The sequence below is a fragment of the Sabethes cyaneus genome, chromosome 3 (genome assembly GCF_943734655.1).
Source record: "Sabethes cyaneus chromosome 3, idSabCyanKW18_F2, whole genome shotgun sequence".
NCBI lineage: Eukaryota > Metazoa > Arthropoda > Insecta > Diptera > Culicidae > Sabethes > Sabethes cyaneus.
Genome location: NC_071355.1, coordinates 83,412,913 through 83,430,930, shown reverse-complemented (window position 1 = coordinate 83,430,930; position 18,018 = coordinate 83,412,913). Strand labels below are relative to the sequence as shown.

General features: G+C 37.9%; 1 protein-coding gene across 1 annotated transcript; it reads right to left on the bottom strand.

Moving 5' to 3' along the window:
* Positions 1-8,029: 8,029 nt before the first annotated feature.
* Positions 8,030-16,516, bottom strand: LOC128739807 (cytochrome P450 4c21-like). The gene is made up of 8 exons (XM_053835309.1): positions 16,351-16,516; positions 16,045-16,297; positions 15,868-15,994; positions 15,626-15,799; positions 15,135-15,558; positions 15,002-15,070; positions 8,116-8,370; positions 8,030-8,040 (listed from the first exon to the last, which is right to left on the bottom strand). Exons 1-8 carry the CDS (start codon positions 16,514-16,516, stop codon positions 8,030-8,032), a joined length of 1,479 nt encoding a protein of 492 aa, XP_053691284.1.
* Positions 16,517-18,018: the final 1,502 nt, after the last annotated feature.

The window sequence follows — 18,018 nt, the reverse complement described above, 5'->3', positions numbered from 1 at the left end:
AGCAAATAGAACCAAATTCGGCATGTGGAGGTTTTTGGAGGCAAAAATATTTTCTACGGTGAATTAGGATCCTTCCACACTTCAAGAGGGGGGGCTTCTACACAAATGAAATACAAATTTCCTCATAATTCGAGAACTAATCAAGCAAATGGAACCATATTTGGCATGTGGGTGTTTTTGGAGGCAACCATTTTTCCCATGATGAATTAGGACTTCTTACCTTTTTAGGAGGGGGGGGCTCCCATTCAAACGAAATACAAATTTGCTCATAACTTTAGAACTAATCAAGCAAATGGAACCAAATTTGGCATGTGAGAGTTTTAGATGGCAGAATTTTTTTTCTGTGGTGTATTACGACCCCTTTCCCTTTTAAGAGGGTGGGCTCCCATACAAATGAAATACAAATTTCCTTATAATTTGAGTACTAATCAAGCAAATGGAACCAAATTTAGCATGTAGGAGATTTTTGAGTCTTGAATTTATTTTATGATAGTTAGAGACCTCTCACCCCTGTGGTAGGGGGATATGGACTCTCATACAAATAAAACAGAAATTTTTGCGAAACTCAAAAACTAATCCAACTCGAGAAATTCGAGACTCTTCCATAAAACATTAATCAATAACAAGACCACAAAAACTATCTATAGTAACACTAGATCATTCAGGACGAGCCGGTCGCGAGTGTTGCCGGTGACCCGCCGTCGGAAGCGCCGCCCACTGGGGGGCTTGCAAAACTCGAGAAGTGACAAAGATCATCCGAGATTCATGATTTATGTACAACACAGGTTAATTTGTGGCAATACGAAGTTTGTCGGGTCAGCTAGTACATTATAAACATGTCTATGAAGGTAATTTGATTTACATTTACATTTTGTAAGCGACATCAATGTTCACAATTAGCGCTGTGGTTGCTTTAGCAACGGATAGTTATAAACTGCTTTTATGGCTAATTGAGGCGATTTTTTCATTGCTCTAAATTAATGTTGTACAACACATTGCATCCAATAAAGACTTTCACTTGATTGCTATGACGAATCATATGAACCTATGTTTGGCTAATTGTTTTCAATTAGCCAATTCTATGAGACAAGTTTGATTTATGGTTAAAAGTTAGCTACAAATAGAGCTAAAACTGAAACGGGCATTATATTGTTTTAGCAGCAGCTGCAATATTGAACTAATATTGTTTACACAGTTAATGCCGAGATCAAATACCTAGGTATTATGCTTTCTATAAAACTTGCTTTGTTTAAAATGAAAGTGTTAAAATATTACTTATGAAAAACGCTTCCAATATTTCATGGCTTCATTGTCTCGTCCAGAAGCTTGAGTTATGCACAGGCTTGGCATGCTCTGTTCGTATCGATATTGCTCTTTTGATTACTGAACCTCAACCAAGCAAAATTTGAAAAAGTGGTGTATGGGGTATTTGTAGTAGTAGTAATTATCTACAATATTGCTGAAGAAAGTAAAATTTTATCTTTTGTATTTACGGCGCTATTGGGCTGCAATGCCGTTAGTAGGCAAAAGAGTGCTCTTTTTGCTACCAACGGGGTAGCAGGCTTATAGCGTCATAAATACAAAAGATATAGAGATGCTTCGTTCAACAATATTACAGACAAAAATTAATTATATAAAAATGCAAAGAATGGTTGGCAAAGCTTTTTTACTAATGACAAGTAGCCAGTAATATATTAATGATTTTCGTAACATTAGGATATTTCTCAAGAACAGAAGTAATGAGCTTCCTTTAGAAAGTCAATTTCAATAGTCATCCGAGTATCTATTATGAAATGACACGCCGCTGAAGGAGAATGTTTTATTGTGCAAAACAATTGAGCAAAACATAGTGTTAAAAAATTAACCTTTTGCATTCATTCACGCTTCTATTTGATCAAATTGAACTCGAACAGCCGGTTGCTGGTGAACATTTTAAGACACTGCGCGGTTCAATTAAAGGCTACGCACCAACTTTGAAAAATGTTGTGTATTTTCCAGTTTCAAGTTCATAACACGAATGCTATTGAAAGGAACTGAAAGGAAGGGCCTTATTAGAAAATGTTCGGTCATTGTTTACAAGCGGGTCAAGAAACTTGGTTTTTGTTCTCGTTTTATTTTTTTCCTCTAATTACCCATTTTCTAATAATGCATGTCAATATCGTACATGTTTTCCTTTGTTTAGAGTAGCTTATTGCCGCTTTGTTAGCTGAGGTGAAAAGGTTCATTGTAAACGCTTGTTTCCAACTTCTACATATGTACACATACGCATGGAAGCAGCAGCAAGCTAGCATGAACAATTTTTCAATACCATCGACATTGCAACACTTATCATACAAGCCCTTCTTGCTATAATGATGATCTAAATGGAAAATTAAAGCTATTACCACTAACCAGCCACTACGCAGACAAATTAATCGATGCAAATTTTAATCAAACTTTCTAAAACCAAACCATTTATGCTCAATGCTCCACACGCTCGAATCCTTTTGAGATATTGGCGAAACTTGTATGGAACGGTACTTGGTGGACACACCCGTGTACCGGTTTGTTTTATTCTTCGAGATTCGAGACAATTTAATGTGACCATATTGTGTAACTCGTGAGCATGATTGAACTATAATTTGATGTGAAACGTGCATTGGCTTTCGTGTATGCTTGATATTGAAGTGCTTCGGAAACGGGTTTGGAGTTTCACATAACGCCTTCGGATCCTAGAACGGATATGTGCAGTTTCGATTAGTACCGGCTAATTGATATCATGTACGATCAGTTGTCGGTCGGTGCCTTCTACCCGCCGCATAATGACGGATTCAACCTGCTTGAGAAAATAGTATTATGTAATAATTCGTCCGGCCACTGTTAATCTGAGAATTATGGTTTCGCAATGTTGAACTAGTGTAGATTAATGGAAAAAGAGTTACATGCTGCATGATAAATGATTTGTGTTATTTTTATTATACTTTTTATTATACAGTGGGGTTTCGAATTTGGCATGGTTCGATTTTGGCATGCCTCGATTTTGGCAACAAAAAGATTCGTTTTTGGCAACACAAGATATTCCACCTACAAAAATGTGCTTAAATATCAATCAGTTTCCGCATACATGCTTTAAACGACGAAAAAATGACGCCTTGAGTATGATCATGTAAAAAAGTTATGTGGTTTTGAACAATAATATTTTTATTGCCGTAGGACCACGTCTTATCGCAGGATGTCAATAATTTATTTGCACCGGACGAATAGCTCTTGGCGAACTTTTTAGACATAAAATGGTTGCAATCGTTGATTAATGGTATTTAGTCAATTTCTAAAGCAATTACATTCAATTTTTTTATCTAATAATCTAGAGATTTGGATCGATGGGTCCCATAATTTCATGTGATTTTGCATATAAGCAAAGTTTATAGATTTGAAAACGAAATTTATAATATTCGAAACCTCCGACAGAGCTACATACATCGACGTTGAGTGGATAGTGCTGCTATTTAGGACGTTCGGAGACCATATTCCGTAGAAAGGGAGTTGCGTGCAGTAGACCCTATTGCAGGCTCTTCCTTCAAGTACCACATCTACTGCAGTAGCGGAAGTAAGACAGCACGTGGAGTCGGTGTCGTAGTGTAGGAAAACAAAAGCAACTCACGGAGCGAAAAAGCTCCGGTTTGTTTCAAACAAAATGATTGTTGTTTTAAGCCTCAATAAAATATTTTTATAACAACCTGAAAATATTGTTGTTTCCAAACGAGATTCTGTTTGAATCAAGTAAATAACAGTTTTGAATTAAAAGTAAAGTATTTTCAAATTTGAAGTTGACATTGATGTAACAATAAATATTTTCATTTCAATCATATATTTCAGTTTGAAACAAAACGAAATTTTTGTTTGTGCGTAAAACAACCATAAATATGGTTGAAACTACTTTTTTATTCTCCGTGTAGTTATTCGATGGAAGCCCATAGATGATCGTATCCCAAGTAACAATTCCAGGTTTTATTACGTTCGTATAGTGGTTTTCATGACCAATTTCATAAAACCGTAATAAAACTATGAGCTCCACCAGAACTTTCAGATGACCGCTATAAAACTGCTTTCTGACCAAGTGGCCCACTCCTCAGAATTTTCTTAACCGCTATAAGAATCAGGTTTTAAACTGAAGTAGTCGTATCACGCTCTTCTGAAAGCAGCAATAAAACCGGTTAAGCTTTCGCTGCTTGACAGCCATCGCCATGATTTAGAAAAGCTTTTCGCTTTTCGCGTTTCGCTTTTCTGGCAAAAACTAAATAAGTTGTCAACTTGAAAATATATTCGTGATCAGAAAAGTTTAAATTTTACTGACAGATCATTCTGAACGATTTGGTTTACAGCGACCAGAATAAAATATCCCATAGAATATTTATTAAATTTTAAGCAATTTCTTTGGTTTGCATGTGCGCATTTAATTTCATCGTGCATATTGATATGATAGGTCGATATAATCAACGCGCCACTGAAATGTTGCGATTTTCGAAAACTATTTTTTTTAGCAAATTGAAAATATTCACTTAGTCAATCTCAATTTCTAGCAAAATCATTTTAGCTGCTTCCTCTGACAGGAAAACCGATAGATAATAACTTTCTTTCTGCAAAACACTTTGCTTTGACGAACTGTTGTTTGCGAGATAAATCAAAATACTACAATATGGCAATATGGCTTCGCATAAAAAAATGATTTTAGTGTTGAACTTTGGTATTTTTCATAATAGCAGCAAAAAAACTGTTTGGTTAGGGTGTTACCGGTTGAATAGCTGTATAAAACTAACAGATTTATTTCGGTTTGACAAGTAACCGCGATAAGATCAATTTTGATTGATGCGCCATTTTGTATTGCCACGCCACGCTTATAGTAAGTTTATAAGAGACGTGATGTAGCCAAGAAGTTTTAACGTGGTAATATAAGCAACCACAATAAATTTGCTTTATTAGCAGTTTTATTATGGTTTTCTAACTAGCTATAAGTGTGTTTGGACTCGTATTCTCTTGATATTGCGCAATACCACAATAAACCCAGAGCTAATGATTAACACCGCAATAAAACCTTTATAAAATTCAAGTAAAACCAAGTGGCTTTAGAATTGTTACTTGGGATGCGTCTCAGCGCAGACAACGTAATAACTGCAGGTATTTATCAATCGGTGTCTGCGATATTCATTCGTGCCTGGTGACCTGACATCTGAGATATCCAATGAGGAATTCCATCGTCGATGTCATCAACCTGACTGAAATGACCACTAGAAGGAGAGATGTCAGACGACGAAAGACGACGTGTAACACTTACACCTAAAACAATCTGATTAAGTTTTATGGACCGAAAACAAAATTGGTTACAACATGCAGCAATCTCCCGTACTTTTATAAAAGACTAGCTGAGTGCCCGATCTTATTCGGAGAGCCTTTGTTTCACAGCCACTTGAACATCGGTTATTGTAACCGAAATGCTTATAATGCAAAAATACAACGCTTGTTCCTCTTTTGAACGCTCCTCCCCATTGTCAGCTCCCCCTCTTTAGTCCGGCCACCTGCACATCTGGGGTGACATTGCGATTCTCGTTGCGAGTGATTTTGGTTCGTTTCGCCCATTCGTTTAACGTGGTTGAAACGAACCAAAATCACTCGAAACGAGAATCGCAATGTGACCCCTGTTTTCTTTACGGAAATCCTTATAAAACCCTATAAAGAAAGAAAAACAAAGCCATTTTTCCTATTTGCACCTTCCGCTTTTACCTGTGGCCATCCCACCCATAGGAAATGAACAGTTTTTTTATGGTATATGGTTCTAGGCGATTATTGAAAGAGCAACTTACAAAAGCTAAGTATGACAAACCAATTTTCAAAGAAGTTTTAAAGAATATGCCCTATAGTTCAGCACTCGATAAAGATAGAAATTTTATTTCTTCAGCAAAGTTGCTTATTTTTACAATATTTACAACTTTGCCGAAAAAACTATGTCCATATTTCCTAACACAACAAAGTTATTTTTTTATTTTCATTATAGTGAGCAATGACGAACTTTTGACAGTTTTAGATTAAGGGGGATATTCATACGAACAACCGTGCTGAAGACCGTAAATGATAAAATGCAAACAAAAGACACTAGGAAAAAAGTTCCGCTTTTCGCCCTTTTGGACCACTGCACTATGGCGCAAAGCTGGCCAAAAGTCAAAAATCCAATTTCAAGCTTTTTCCATTATTATATTTTTATCATTTTCTGGAATACTTTGGGAGGTTAACATGAAAATTCTAGCCAGTTTTAAGTTAAAATGAATTTTTGACAAATAACTGAGGTTGAACATGTTGAAGAATGATATTTTGTTCTTCCATACAAAATGTATGGGAAACTCAACACCAATATTCAGCGATCAAGGATGGGATGGTGGGAAACGTCAGAAAACGATCACGTTAATTGCATCTTATACGAAATTTTCTCTACTTTTCGGAAATCTAGGTGGCTTTTTGCGCTTTGCTGCGCTAAGGTAGTAATATCGATTTTTTGGCGGGTATATTCGAAGTGATTTCTTCTTCTTACATGACGGAATGATTTTCTCTTCCATAGGAGAATTACACGAAAGTCCTAATTATAAATGCTCCGGGTTTGTTCAAATTTTGTGTAGTTGTTTCTTTTCGGAAAATGTTAGACCCCTGACTTTTTATTTGGCGCTTAGGGTGACTTTTTCTGAGTTAGGGTGATGCCAAAAATCAGCATTTGTGACCAATTTTCTTCCACTAAAAATTCGTAACTGTTGAATTACTGAACCGATTTGAATTTATTTTTATATAGCGAAGACACCTTACGATGACGCTTCGAAGAGCTAATTCTATAGTTTGGACGAGCTTAGTGAATATCGCAATATACTAAAGTTTTTTTGTAATAATTTTTTTTATGGTTTGTGAACCACCCTAATGCATTATGATACATGTTTTTGTGCTTTCAACGGCAAATACAAAATTTGCCATCTCAAAAACAAAAACTGCTATAAAACAAGTAAAAAAACGAAACTATTTGTTTTAATTTTGTGAACCACCCTAATGAGCGATCAGGTTTTTCGATTTCTGATCCCAAATTTGAAATCAGTGACCCAAAATTAGTTAAAGATGTTATATTCAGCCGATTTGAAGTAACTTTTGAATTTTGGCCAAGCTTTGTATGGAGGAGCGTCACTGTGCACTGTGAACTGTGAAAATAATCGTGCGATCACCGTTGTCAATGCCAACTACAAACCGCCATTTTTATACAATTTATTTGTTGTATTTGGCGTTCCATACAGAGGCGTTGGGTTGTTGATCGTTCGGTGCGATCATTTTTCGACGACTCTGGCCAATAGTGAACAGATTTGTAGAAATTTATTAAGCCGGCTTTGTTGAAGGATTATCAGCTATTTAGCTAAATATTTACGCTGTGGCTGTCCTTCAAAAAGTCGGTGAATACAGAGTTAACACGCACAATTTTTCCACTGATTTTAAAGCTGCGTATGATACCATTGACCATAACAGCTATGGAAAAGCACGAGAACGGCTTTTCCATAAAGTCCGTCCCAGTCAACTATCTTTATATTTCTTATATTGATTATTTATTAAATTATCGATAAACTGCAAACACAATCACAATATCAGAAATCAGTCAAAATGTGGTTTAATTAATAAAGTACATCGCCTTACAAATGTGTTATCTTACCAAATAGAAGCACGGCGTAGAAGTTTACAAATAAAAAATATGGCTGCGTATCTCACCATTTATAGTTGGCTTAATAGTCAATACTTAAAAACCTTGCTTTGCAATTTATTGAAACGAAAAAAAAATAGTAAAGTAACAGTATGCACTGTGATGTAAAACAAGAATATTAGTTAAGTTTCTGTAGTTGCATAGATAGGTAAAATCACTTGAACGTAACTAACAGAAATCGTTTATTATGTAACTTTATATTTGTGTTTATATGTTTGTAAATGTTGCAACTGCGCTTTATTTTTTAGCAGTTTTATTAATTTGAAGAACTGTTCTTTATTTGGTAACTGAGTAAAAAGCGATTTAAAATGAGAGTATTAAACAGAACATTTCACTAATCATATCAAACAAAAACTACATACATTGTCCCAGTAGCAAACCACGTTCCACCCGCAGGAAGTTGTACACGTATGGTTTTTCCATACTAGCCGATTCCATTATCACCTTCTGGAACAGATCCGGATGGTTTATGCACAGAATCACAATCGGTCCAAAGTTTAGCTTGAAAATTCGCTTATCATCGAAAAATGGACGCGACAAACTCTCCCATATCTCAACAGCATTTTTTTGAAAAAAGTCCAAGCCATTTCCGAAGAAGGGCAATACTGGTTCCACCGCTGGAATTTTATCGGCAAACCGGAAACGTATTTTAAAGTAAAGGTAGTAGGACAACGAAAACAATGCTATAAGAGTGATTGTGATCATCGTGATGTCACGGGTACCACTGCGCTTCACCGGTATTCTTCACTTGTATCGTGTCGATTCTAAATCGCCGACGCTCGAACCGCCGCCGTCACGTTCGAAACTAGCCCCAGCACTGACTGTTTTCTGCAGTGGTACAATGGAGTAAAAACAGTCATCACTGGACAGTGGCCTGATCGGGAAAATCGAGCATGGTGTGTACACGCAGAACCTTAACATGCACCGGGCCAAGCCGCCAATGTGGCTGGCTAGCTGGGAAAATGCAGAACATGTTTTACCAAAGCCGACCGATCGCCGACCGGTGTCAGTTGGCAGGGTAGATAACCAGTGGGTTTTATTTAATTCGCATGTGCTTACTGGCACATAAGGTTTAGTAAGCACGGAATGCTCCGCGTGTTTTTTTTTTCAAGAGTCTCCTTACAATTCAAACGGCTTTCAAAAATGTAATTAACAACACAGAACTGACAAATAGAGGGGCAGAATACAAACGAAGTATATAGCAGTTGATAAATGAAATATAGACTTGGTACGTATTATATCGCATTGATTGATTGTAACTTGTTGGATCAACACGTCAAATCGCACTCCAGGATTTTTTTTTTGAAAAATAAGAGAGTAATCGCATTTAGACACTGTTGTAGTATACAAATAAATTTTGACAAATAATTCAATCATTTCAGGCGAAACAGTTTACTTAATGCTTGGCAGTAGTGAATAAGTCAAGTCAGTGTTTGATAACTCGAAGCAAATATTTCAGAAGGAGATAGAGAACCACATTTGATATAAAAAAACCCTCTAGGCATATGGTCAAATCTGAATCGTTGCAGAGATATTAAACATATTTAGTTTTCGGTTCTGTTTGCTTTAAATTAGCTGTAGTACAAAAAGTATGCCGGCTAGCTCAATTCTATTCTATCGTAAGCTGAAAACCTTTTGTACTGAAAGTTGTCCTTAAACTTCCTACTTCATGAAGTTTAGTTACTTTTCAGAAGCAAAATGTTTTGAAATACATGTTTATCAAAACGTTATCATAAAAAGTTTCCTGAAAAACGGGGTAAAGTTGATTGTTTTTTTCTATCAATTTAAAGCTCTAATTGTTCTACTATTAATTTTTTGGCATGAAACGCCTATCTCTTTTAGTTTCATTGCAATTCAATTTTAAACGAATCGTTTTGGGAGTTGAATTAGGGTCTGGAAACTGCACGAACTCAAACATCACGCATAGCACACTAGATCACCGCGTGTGACAGACATGGTCTGGCGCGAAAGGAAAACAACGATGAAACAATCTTCTTGCGTCTCTTTAACACGTTTCTGATAACGATTGCAGCATCAAAACGTATTCTCCAGAGGAACTCCCGGACATTCACCTTTGCTGTGGCGTCGCTGATTGTTAAGCAATGATAGCCCAGTAAGGAGTACGGTTGTAGATTCAGAAACTTTTACGCACCGTCCGAGAACCTTAGTGGTTTGAGGTTTGTAGGACTGTGCAGGCAGGTGTCCGTTGCACGCGGTGATCTAGTGTGCTATGCGTGATGTATAAATACTTGCAGTTTTCAGATGCTAATTCAACACTCAACACGATATTTTAAAAATTAAATTGCAACGAATCTAAAACAGATAGCTCCAAAAATTGAGCTGTAAAATGATATCAGAGCTTCAAATCGGTAGACAAAAGCAACTAACCTTATCACGCGTTTTAAAAAAAATTGATGAAAACGCCTCAAGAAACACTTTTTTCAAGCTTTTTGCTTCTGAGCAGTTACTAAATTTCATGAAGTAGAAGATTGAAGGGCAATTTTCAGTACAAAATTTTCTCAGCTTTCTAATGAAAGTACTAACAAGATTGAACTAGCAAGCATATTTTTTGTAGCAGAGCTAATTTTAAGCAAACAGAACCAAAAACTAAAAATCTATCTTCTATTTAGGTAGGGTAATGCCGTCATCGTCGGGCCACTGTTATGGTCGGGCCACCACGATTTTTTCAGTTTTAGTAACTCGTGATACATATATACAAGCAATGTAAAACTTCTTACTGTGACAGCTAACTTTTCACAATATTATGAGTTTCAATCGTGTATTCAAAACACGCGTACTGAATTCACTGATTGAATCAATACAAAAAAAGTTTTGCAGGTGCAGTTAACTTTACTTCAAGAAATGATTCATGAAATGCAATTATCGGGCTAAATATTGAAAATTTATTAAGTGTGTTGTGCTCTATTCGAAGGATATTGAAAAATCCCGTCCAGTTAGGACGTACGGGGGTAAGGGGGTAAATGCCACAAAAGCGCTTATTGTAAAGGTCGGGCCACTTGTGTAGTCATGGTTGGGCCACCATAATTTTAAGCACAGAAGCGCAATTTTCGCTAGAGAACGTCAGTCGCGGGAAATGTGATGAAATAAAGCAAAATTAGTACCAATAAAAACCTAGATTGTTGTTGATTTTTCATTGCAGTAGTACACTTCGGGAAACGCGGTTGTAGTAATATTGATTTTACAAGATCACCAAAAATTTCGCAAAGATGCTATTAAAAATAGGATATTTATACTTATAAGGGCCGTTGCTCACGAAATTCATTCTTTTAATGTCTCTACATAGAATTTCAATACGTATTTCTTAGATTAAGAGCGGTGGCCCAACCTGTACAACGTGGCCCGAGTATGACAACATTTTTTGTCTTCACGTAAATGTCTATAACTTTATTATTTTTTAAGCAATCAGTTCAAGATTTTCCAGAAATATAGTTTATTCTTAGACCTTTTCAACGATATATTTAGATTTTAAAAATTCTTTTTGAAACGGAAGTTACGGGCGAATATCAAAAAGGCGGCCCAACCACGACGACATTCCCCTATATAAGAGGCTTATGTCTGTACCGAAAACCAGAATGTCATAAGAGGCTTAGCGGTAACTAAAAACATCCCCCTGATAGGACGACATGCTTTCGTAGCAATGGGTTGTATTCTCAGTCACCTCGGTCACTGGTTGACTGCTGAACTGCTCGATTGCTCAACTGGTTGATTAGACTGCTCGACTGGACTGGTCGATTAGACTGCTTGACTGGACAGCTTGATTCAACTACTCGACTAGACTGCTTGACTTAACTGTTCGATTCGACGCTCGACTCAACTGCTCGATTCCACTGCTCGACTGGACTACTCGGCTCAACTGCTCGACTCAACTGCTCGACTAAACTACTGGACTCAACTGCTTGACTCAACTACTCGATTGACTATTTGAATCGGCTGCTCAACTCAACTGCTCAACCCGATTGCTCAACTCAACTGCTCGACCGGACAACTCGACCCAACTGCTTGATTACTGTTCGACTGGACTACTCGATTCAACTGGTCTGCTTTACTGCTCGATTCAACTGTTTGACTGAGCCGCTTAAACGACTGCTCGACTAGACTGCTTGACTAAACTGTTCGATTCGAGTATTCGTCTCAACTGTTCGATTAAACTGCTCGACTAGATTACTCGACTCAACTGTTCGACTCAACGCTCGACTGGACTACTCGACTCAACTGCTCGATTGAACTGTTCGACTGGACTACTCGACTCACCTGCTCGACTCAACCGCTCTACTTGACAGCTTGATTAAAATACTCGGCTCAGCTGCTCGATTTAACTGCTCTATTTAACTGCTCGATTCAACTGCTCGACTGGACTGCCTTACTGAACTTGACTTTCATTTGATTCGACAGCTCAACTTAACTGCTCGATTCAACTGCTCGACTGGATTACTCGACTCAACTGATCGACTGAACTGCTCGACTGAACCGCTCGACTCAGTTGTTCGACTTAACTGTTCGACTGTTTAATAGCCTAACAACCATAGCAGTTATCTAAGAGGGTGCGTTAAGCACAATAGCCCCTCCCTGAAGTAATACCGATAATGTGGTGCTCATTAGGGGGGTCGGGATACCAAACCCCACTCCCTGAGTTGTCTTCTCAGGTGTCTGATAGTACCGTATCTTCTAAGGTGCTCAGCAGATTTCCCTACTCGTAAAAAAAAATAAAAATACATCTCTCTTGAAAATGCAGTGAGATGAATTAACAAAATATATTTCGCTTTTCCATAGTTTGATCAAACCCCGTCAAGTGTTTAGCGGGGCAAAAATACGATTCGCGGACGGGGCAAAAGTGCGATTCATGGACGAGGAAAATATGCATAGGTAATTATATACAGTTTAAGCACTGTATTACAGATACTAGAGATGGAAAATCTGTCGAAAACTGTGTTCTCCACAGACGCTGGTTGAAAGAAAACAGTATTCACTGGTGAAACAAAAAACACGTTTGGTGTAGTTTCGATCTGACGGAGGCTGCAGTACGCCAGCGGAAAACAGGAAACGTGCAAAGTGAGAAGATTTTTTGCCAAAACATATCGCAGATTGAAGATATTATGGTTTCGTTAGCTACTGCTGTGCTAATTTCATGGATTCAAACCTCGCACTTTTGCCCCACGGTACCCTGCTAGTGGGGCAAAAGTGCGATTCGGCACTTGACTAGAAAAATGAATAATTTATTTTGCATAACATAGGGCGCATACTTTCGTAGCAATGGGTTCTATCCTCAGTCACCTCATTGGTCGACTGCTGGACTGCTTGATTGCTCAACTGGTCTAGTCTAGTTGACCGATTTGATTGCCCAACTGAACTGCTCGACTGGACTACTCGACTCAACTGCTCAATTCGACTGATTTAACGGCTGCTCGATTCAACTGTTCAACTCAACTGCTCGACTTAACTACACAACCCGACTACTCGACTTACTACTCGACCCGACTGCTCGACTAGACTATTCAATTTAACTGCTCGGTTGGACAACTCGACTCAACTGCTCGATTCAACTGTTCGACTGGACTGCTCGATTCGACTGTTCGACTCAACTGCTCGATTTAACTGCTCGAATAAACTATTCGAATTACCTGCTCGACTAGACAGCTCGACTCAATTGTTTGATTGAACTGCTTGACTAAACCATTTGATTCAACGGCCCGGATAGACTGCTCGAATTGACTGCGCTATTCCACTGTTCGACTCGACTGCTCGACTAAACTGCTTAACTCGAATGCTCGACTCGCCTGCTCGACTCGATTGCTCGCCGTGATATCAATGTGTCGCTCATTTAAATCGGTTCGCAGCAGAAAACGGACGAGTCAGAGCCACTCACACAAAAGTGCCGGTTTGTCCAACTATACAATCAGTACAGGGGAGATAATACTTTATTCAATTGAATAAAATCCAATGCGGGCATAAGAACTGTTAGTTTCAGTTTCTGACTATTTTATGTACAACATCTTAGAGTAGGCCATAACTGCGAAACACCTGGACGGTTCTTCACCAAACTTGGCATACATGTTCCTTGGCATAAGGGAATCAAAACTGAAGGGTTGACAAAAGAGGAGGGGTCATAACAGGAGGGAGGGCATAACAGTGGGAGGTTCATAACAGGGGGAGGCCATAACTGTCTGGACAATTCTCCATCAAACTTGGCACAAATGTTCCTTGACATTAGGGAATCAGTACTGGGAAATTGACAAAAGGGGGGGAATGCCTAACAAGGGAGCAGAGATCTAAAAAAGTAAAAGGGGTTGCGTTTCTCTTGCATTTGAACCGATTGCAGTTGTGCAACTGATTTTAAGAAAAGAGGGGAGTTGCACCGAGCAGGAATATACGGTAAATAAACCTTTATTTCGTTTCCATTATAGCGATTTTCAATGAGCAAACCGATGCATAATTAGCCACGTGACAAAAGAGGGACCTGACTGGGAAGGAACCAACATGTAGGGGGACGAGGAACGTGAGTATGAATGTATGTTTCGCCGTAGCTCCGGTACTTCTGGACTGTTCTTCATCAAACGTCGTTTGTCAAACACATGTTTTTTGGTATAAAAGAATCAGCACCGGGGGTGCGGGGGAGACGGTCTCTTACCAGGGGAGAGAAAGGTTCGAATGGGTAAAGGAGTGTGTTTCTCTTGCATTTGGAACGATAGCAGTTGTAAAAGTTTTATTTATGAAAGGGGGAATAGGGTGGCCATTGAAAAGATAAAGAGATTCGAAAACGTAAAAAAGGCTTTGTGTCGATTTATAGAGATTAGACAGATTACAGATAGACGAGAAGAAGATAGATTTACAAGTGCTTGGGGGACAACGTGAGAGGAACTGGCAAATTCAAATATTCAAATGAAAAAAATAAGGGTTTTGTTTCTTGCATTATGAGACTTTTCGTTGCAAAAACAGATTTACAAGTGACTGAGTGACAAAGGGGCCCCGAGTAAGATCGGGCAATCAGCTAGTAGTTTATAATTTTTAAGTAAAATACTGTCATAGACTCTTTCAAGGATATAGATTCTCTAAATATATACCTACATAGGTTCCTTATTTTACTGCAATTAAAAATCCCACAATTTGAATAATTGTGCGAATATCACTCAGCAAAATATTTTTCGCGCCGTTTAAGAATAATTCCCGGCTCATTAGATAACTTTAACAATGCATCAAACTTAAATCGTAAGTCGTTGAGACTAAAGTTACTTTCAAATTGAAAATTTTTCAGTAAATGTACCATCATTATCTTTATGCTAATCATGGCGTAACGATTACCTAAAATGTTAGAATTCATTAGTTGCCATACAACAGATGAAAATGTTTTTCTGTCCAAACTCACCAATGCAGTTACGATTTCCGCCACTGAACGGTAGATACGCGAATGGGTGGCGTCCTTCACTCCTTTCCGGTGCAAAGTTTTCCGGATTAAATTCTTCCGCTTTAGGACCCCAGACATCCTTTCGTCGGTGCAGGTTATAAATGCTGATTGCTAGAAGTGTACCACTTGGCACTACCATTCCGTCCAGCTCTATGTCGCCCATTGTTTTGCGCCCAATGTTCGGTCCAACCGGAAAAAGTCGAAGACTTTCTTTGATGAACATTTCCATGTACCGTAATTGTCGCAAATTTTCGGTCGTGAAGTGCAATTCAGCTCCAGCGGGAAAGACTTCTCTAATTTCTTGGTATACTTTCTCTTGAAGATGTGGATACATAGCGAGCAGCTGCGCAATAATTCCCATTTCAATGCCGGAGGTGTCACTGCCCTGAAAGATCATTGAAGGAGAAACAACTAGAAAAATATACAGGATATATCACAGTGCAAAAGCATACTGCAGCGATCATTGTGTAGACATTTTGGATGACCTCAATGTCGCTGAGAACCTTTTCGTCATGCAGGTTCAACATCTGGTCAATAAAAATTTGCGGCTTTCGATAATCATCACGGTTTGAACTCACAACGATTTCTGACTGTTTCGCTCTGCGCTTCAAGGTATCTTGAAATATCTACGATGTAATTTTAATAACTTAAATTAGTTTAATATTTATTTATACTAATTGGCATTAAACTTTGCCTCATCTGCATATTTATACGCTTCTTCCCTCATTGATTCCTCTTCTTTATAGTCCGTCTTCAAACGATAGATAAATTCCGCGTGTAGAAAAATGTTCAGAAATCTCCTTGATACGTATTCCAGAATACTACAAAAAACGTTCTTAAACTGAAATAGTCACGCAATTTCAAAACTTACGTGGTTATCAAGTGGGCAAGCTTAAAGGTGTTTGGATCTTTATTGATGTCAGACCCAATGGTGGTGGCACATACCATTTCCAACGTACAAAGTTTCATGTAATGTGTCACTTGCACTGGATCGCCTTCCGGATTTTGCAAAAGGTTTTTTACTAAATTCTGAGCACACTTATCGAAAATTGGCACAAATTCGTTTAGGATTTTTTGGTTGAACGATGGATTGAGTGCTTTACGCTGTCCCTTCCAAATATTATCTGTAGTTGGAATTCATAAACATTTAAAACATAACAACCAATACGTTACTTACAGTGTGCTGCAAATAATCCAAACTTCATCTTGAACAGATCGTAAAGATATGGTTTTTCCAAGCATTGTGGATGAGTGAGCAATCTTTGCACCATTTCCGGTTCGCTGGTGCATATCAACGGAACGAAACCGATCCATAACTTGAAGAGTTTAGCTGGATTGCGCATAGCGGCTGCAACATTGTCAAATCGTTGTTCATCAGTTTTCCCCAAAAACAAGAGTGCATTTCCGATAATGGGATAAAATGGCTGCACCGTTGGTAAACTTTTTGCAAACAACATATGATGACATAGTTTTATATAGTATACTACACTAACTATAAATACGACTGATAGGAGTATTGCCGCGATCATTCTCGATATGCAACCTGAATAACTTTTGACACTAGTGCGAGCCGAGAAAGACTCCGAGAATACACCGTCTACGGGGTCTACAATCAAACTGTTCACCGAATGAGACCAGGCTATAATTTTTATTGTCTCTTCTTACCACATGACGGAAGTTTGCCTAACGAGCCCTAATAACTAGGTATTACGGACACGCCAGAAGGTGCCATCTAATTGAACTATTGAGCCAGAAATCTTTGTTAACGATCGATTGTTGTGATTTGGATAAGTCTATGATGTAATTTAATTCCTATTCAGTTGAATGTACGGTTCGTGGGATTGAGCATTTGAATGTGTACTTAAAGTCCCGGTCAAGTTGGTAGAACTGCTAATAATATATTAACTCCATATGGCTGAGCTGGTAGTCCTCAATGCGTCAAGCTGTAGCTCCTGCCAGGGTATAGTCGAAAATCGTTTTCACTTTTTTTAATCGGGCGTCCATACTAAGTATTGCGACTTATTCATAGAAGTCTTTTATGTAAATAAGTTTGGGAAAGCACCGCAACTACTATTACAAGCGTTCAAACTACCACATTGTAGAGCGGAATTCAAATTTTACTTTCAGTCAAGCCTTCAATGCCATGTATCACGTTAGTAAAACTTTCACAATCCGTTCGATCAAATCTTATAACGTGGAGTATAACAATAAGAGGTTAGTAAAATAAATTTGATTTATAAAAGGAATTAATTTTGATAGAAATTGATCTTTAAAAAACAGAACTCTAACTATGAGTAGTAGGTATTCAAAAAAATTCCACCGAGTGTAATGTAAAACATACATAGAAAGGTTGCTCAAAGTGTCTCCTGCATGATCGTATAGGTTTTAGCTGCAACTGCATTCAACTCTGCAAGATATTTCAATATTTATCGATCACCGCCGAACGCTATAAACCGTCCGATTTTCATTAATTTTGATATATAATTATTGTTTCTGTTACGAGACACCACTTATTTATTAAGGGCTTATCAGTTAGAATTTTCGAAAAATCGATTTTCTGTTTATTTCATGGTTGTAGATTACATATATTTAAGTATGCATACAGGAAATTTCATGCCAATCCGTCAAATATCAACGAAGTTATACGAATATTTGTAACGATGTGTCAGAGCGATTGAAGTAGGAACGCGAATCTTTGAACGCGTGTTTCTCAAAACCGCTATTTCAAAGTCGGTTAGCAAGATTTCTTGAAAACGACTGAACCGAATCATTTCAAATTTTGACACAAGTGTTCTAAGGATATATTCTAGAGATTAATAGAAGGGTTTTCCTCACCGATTAATAT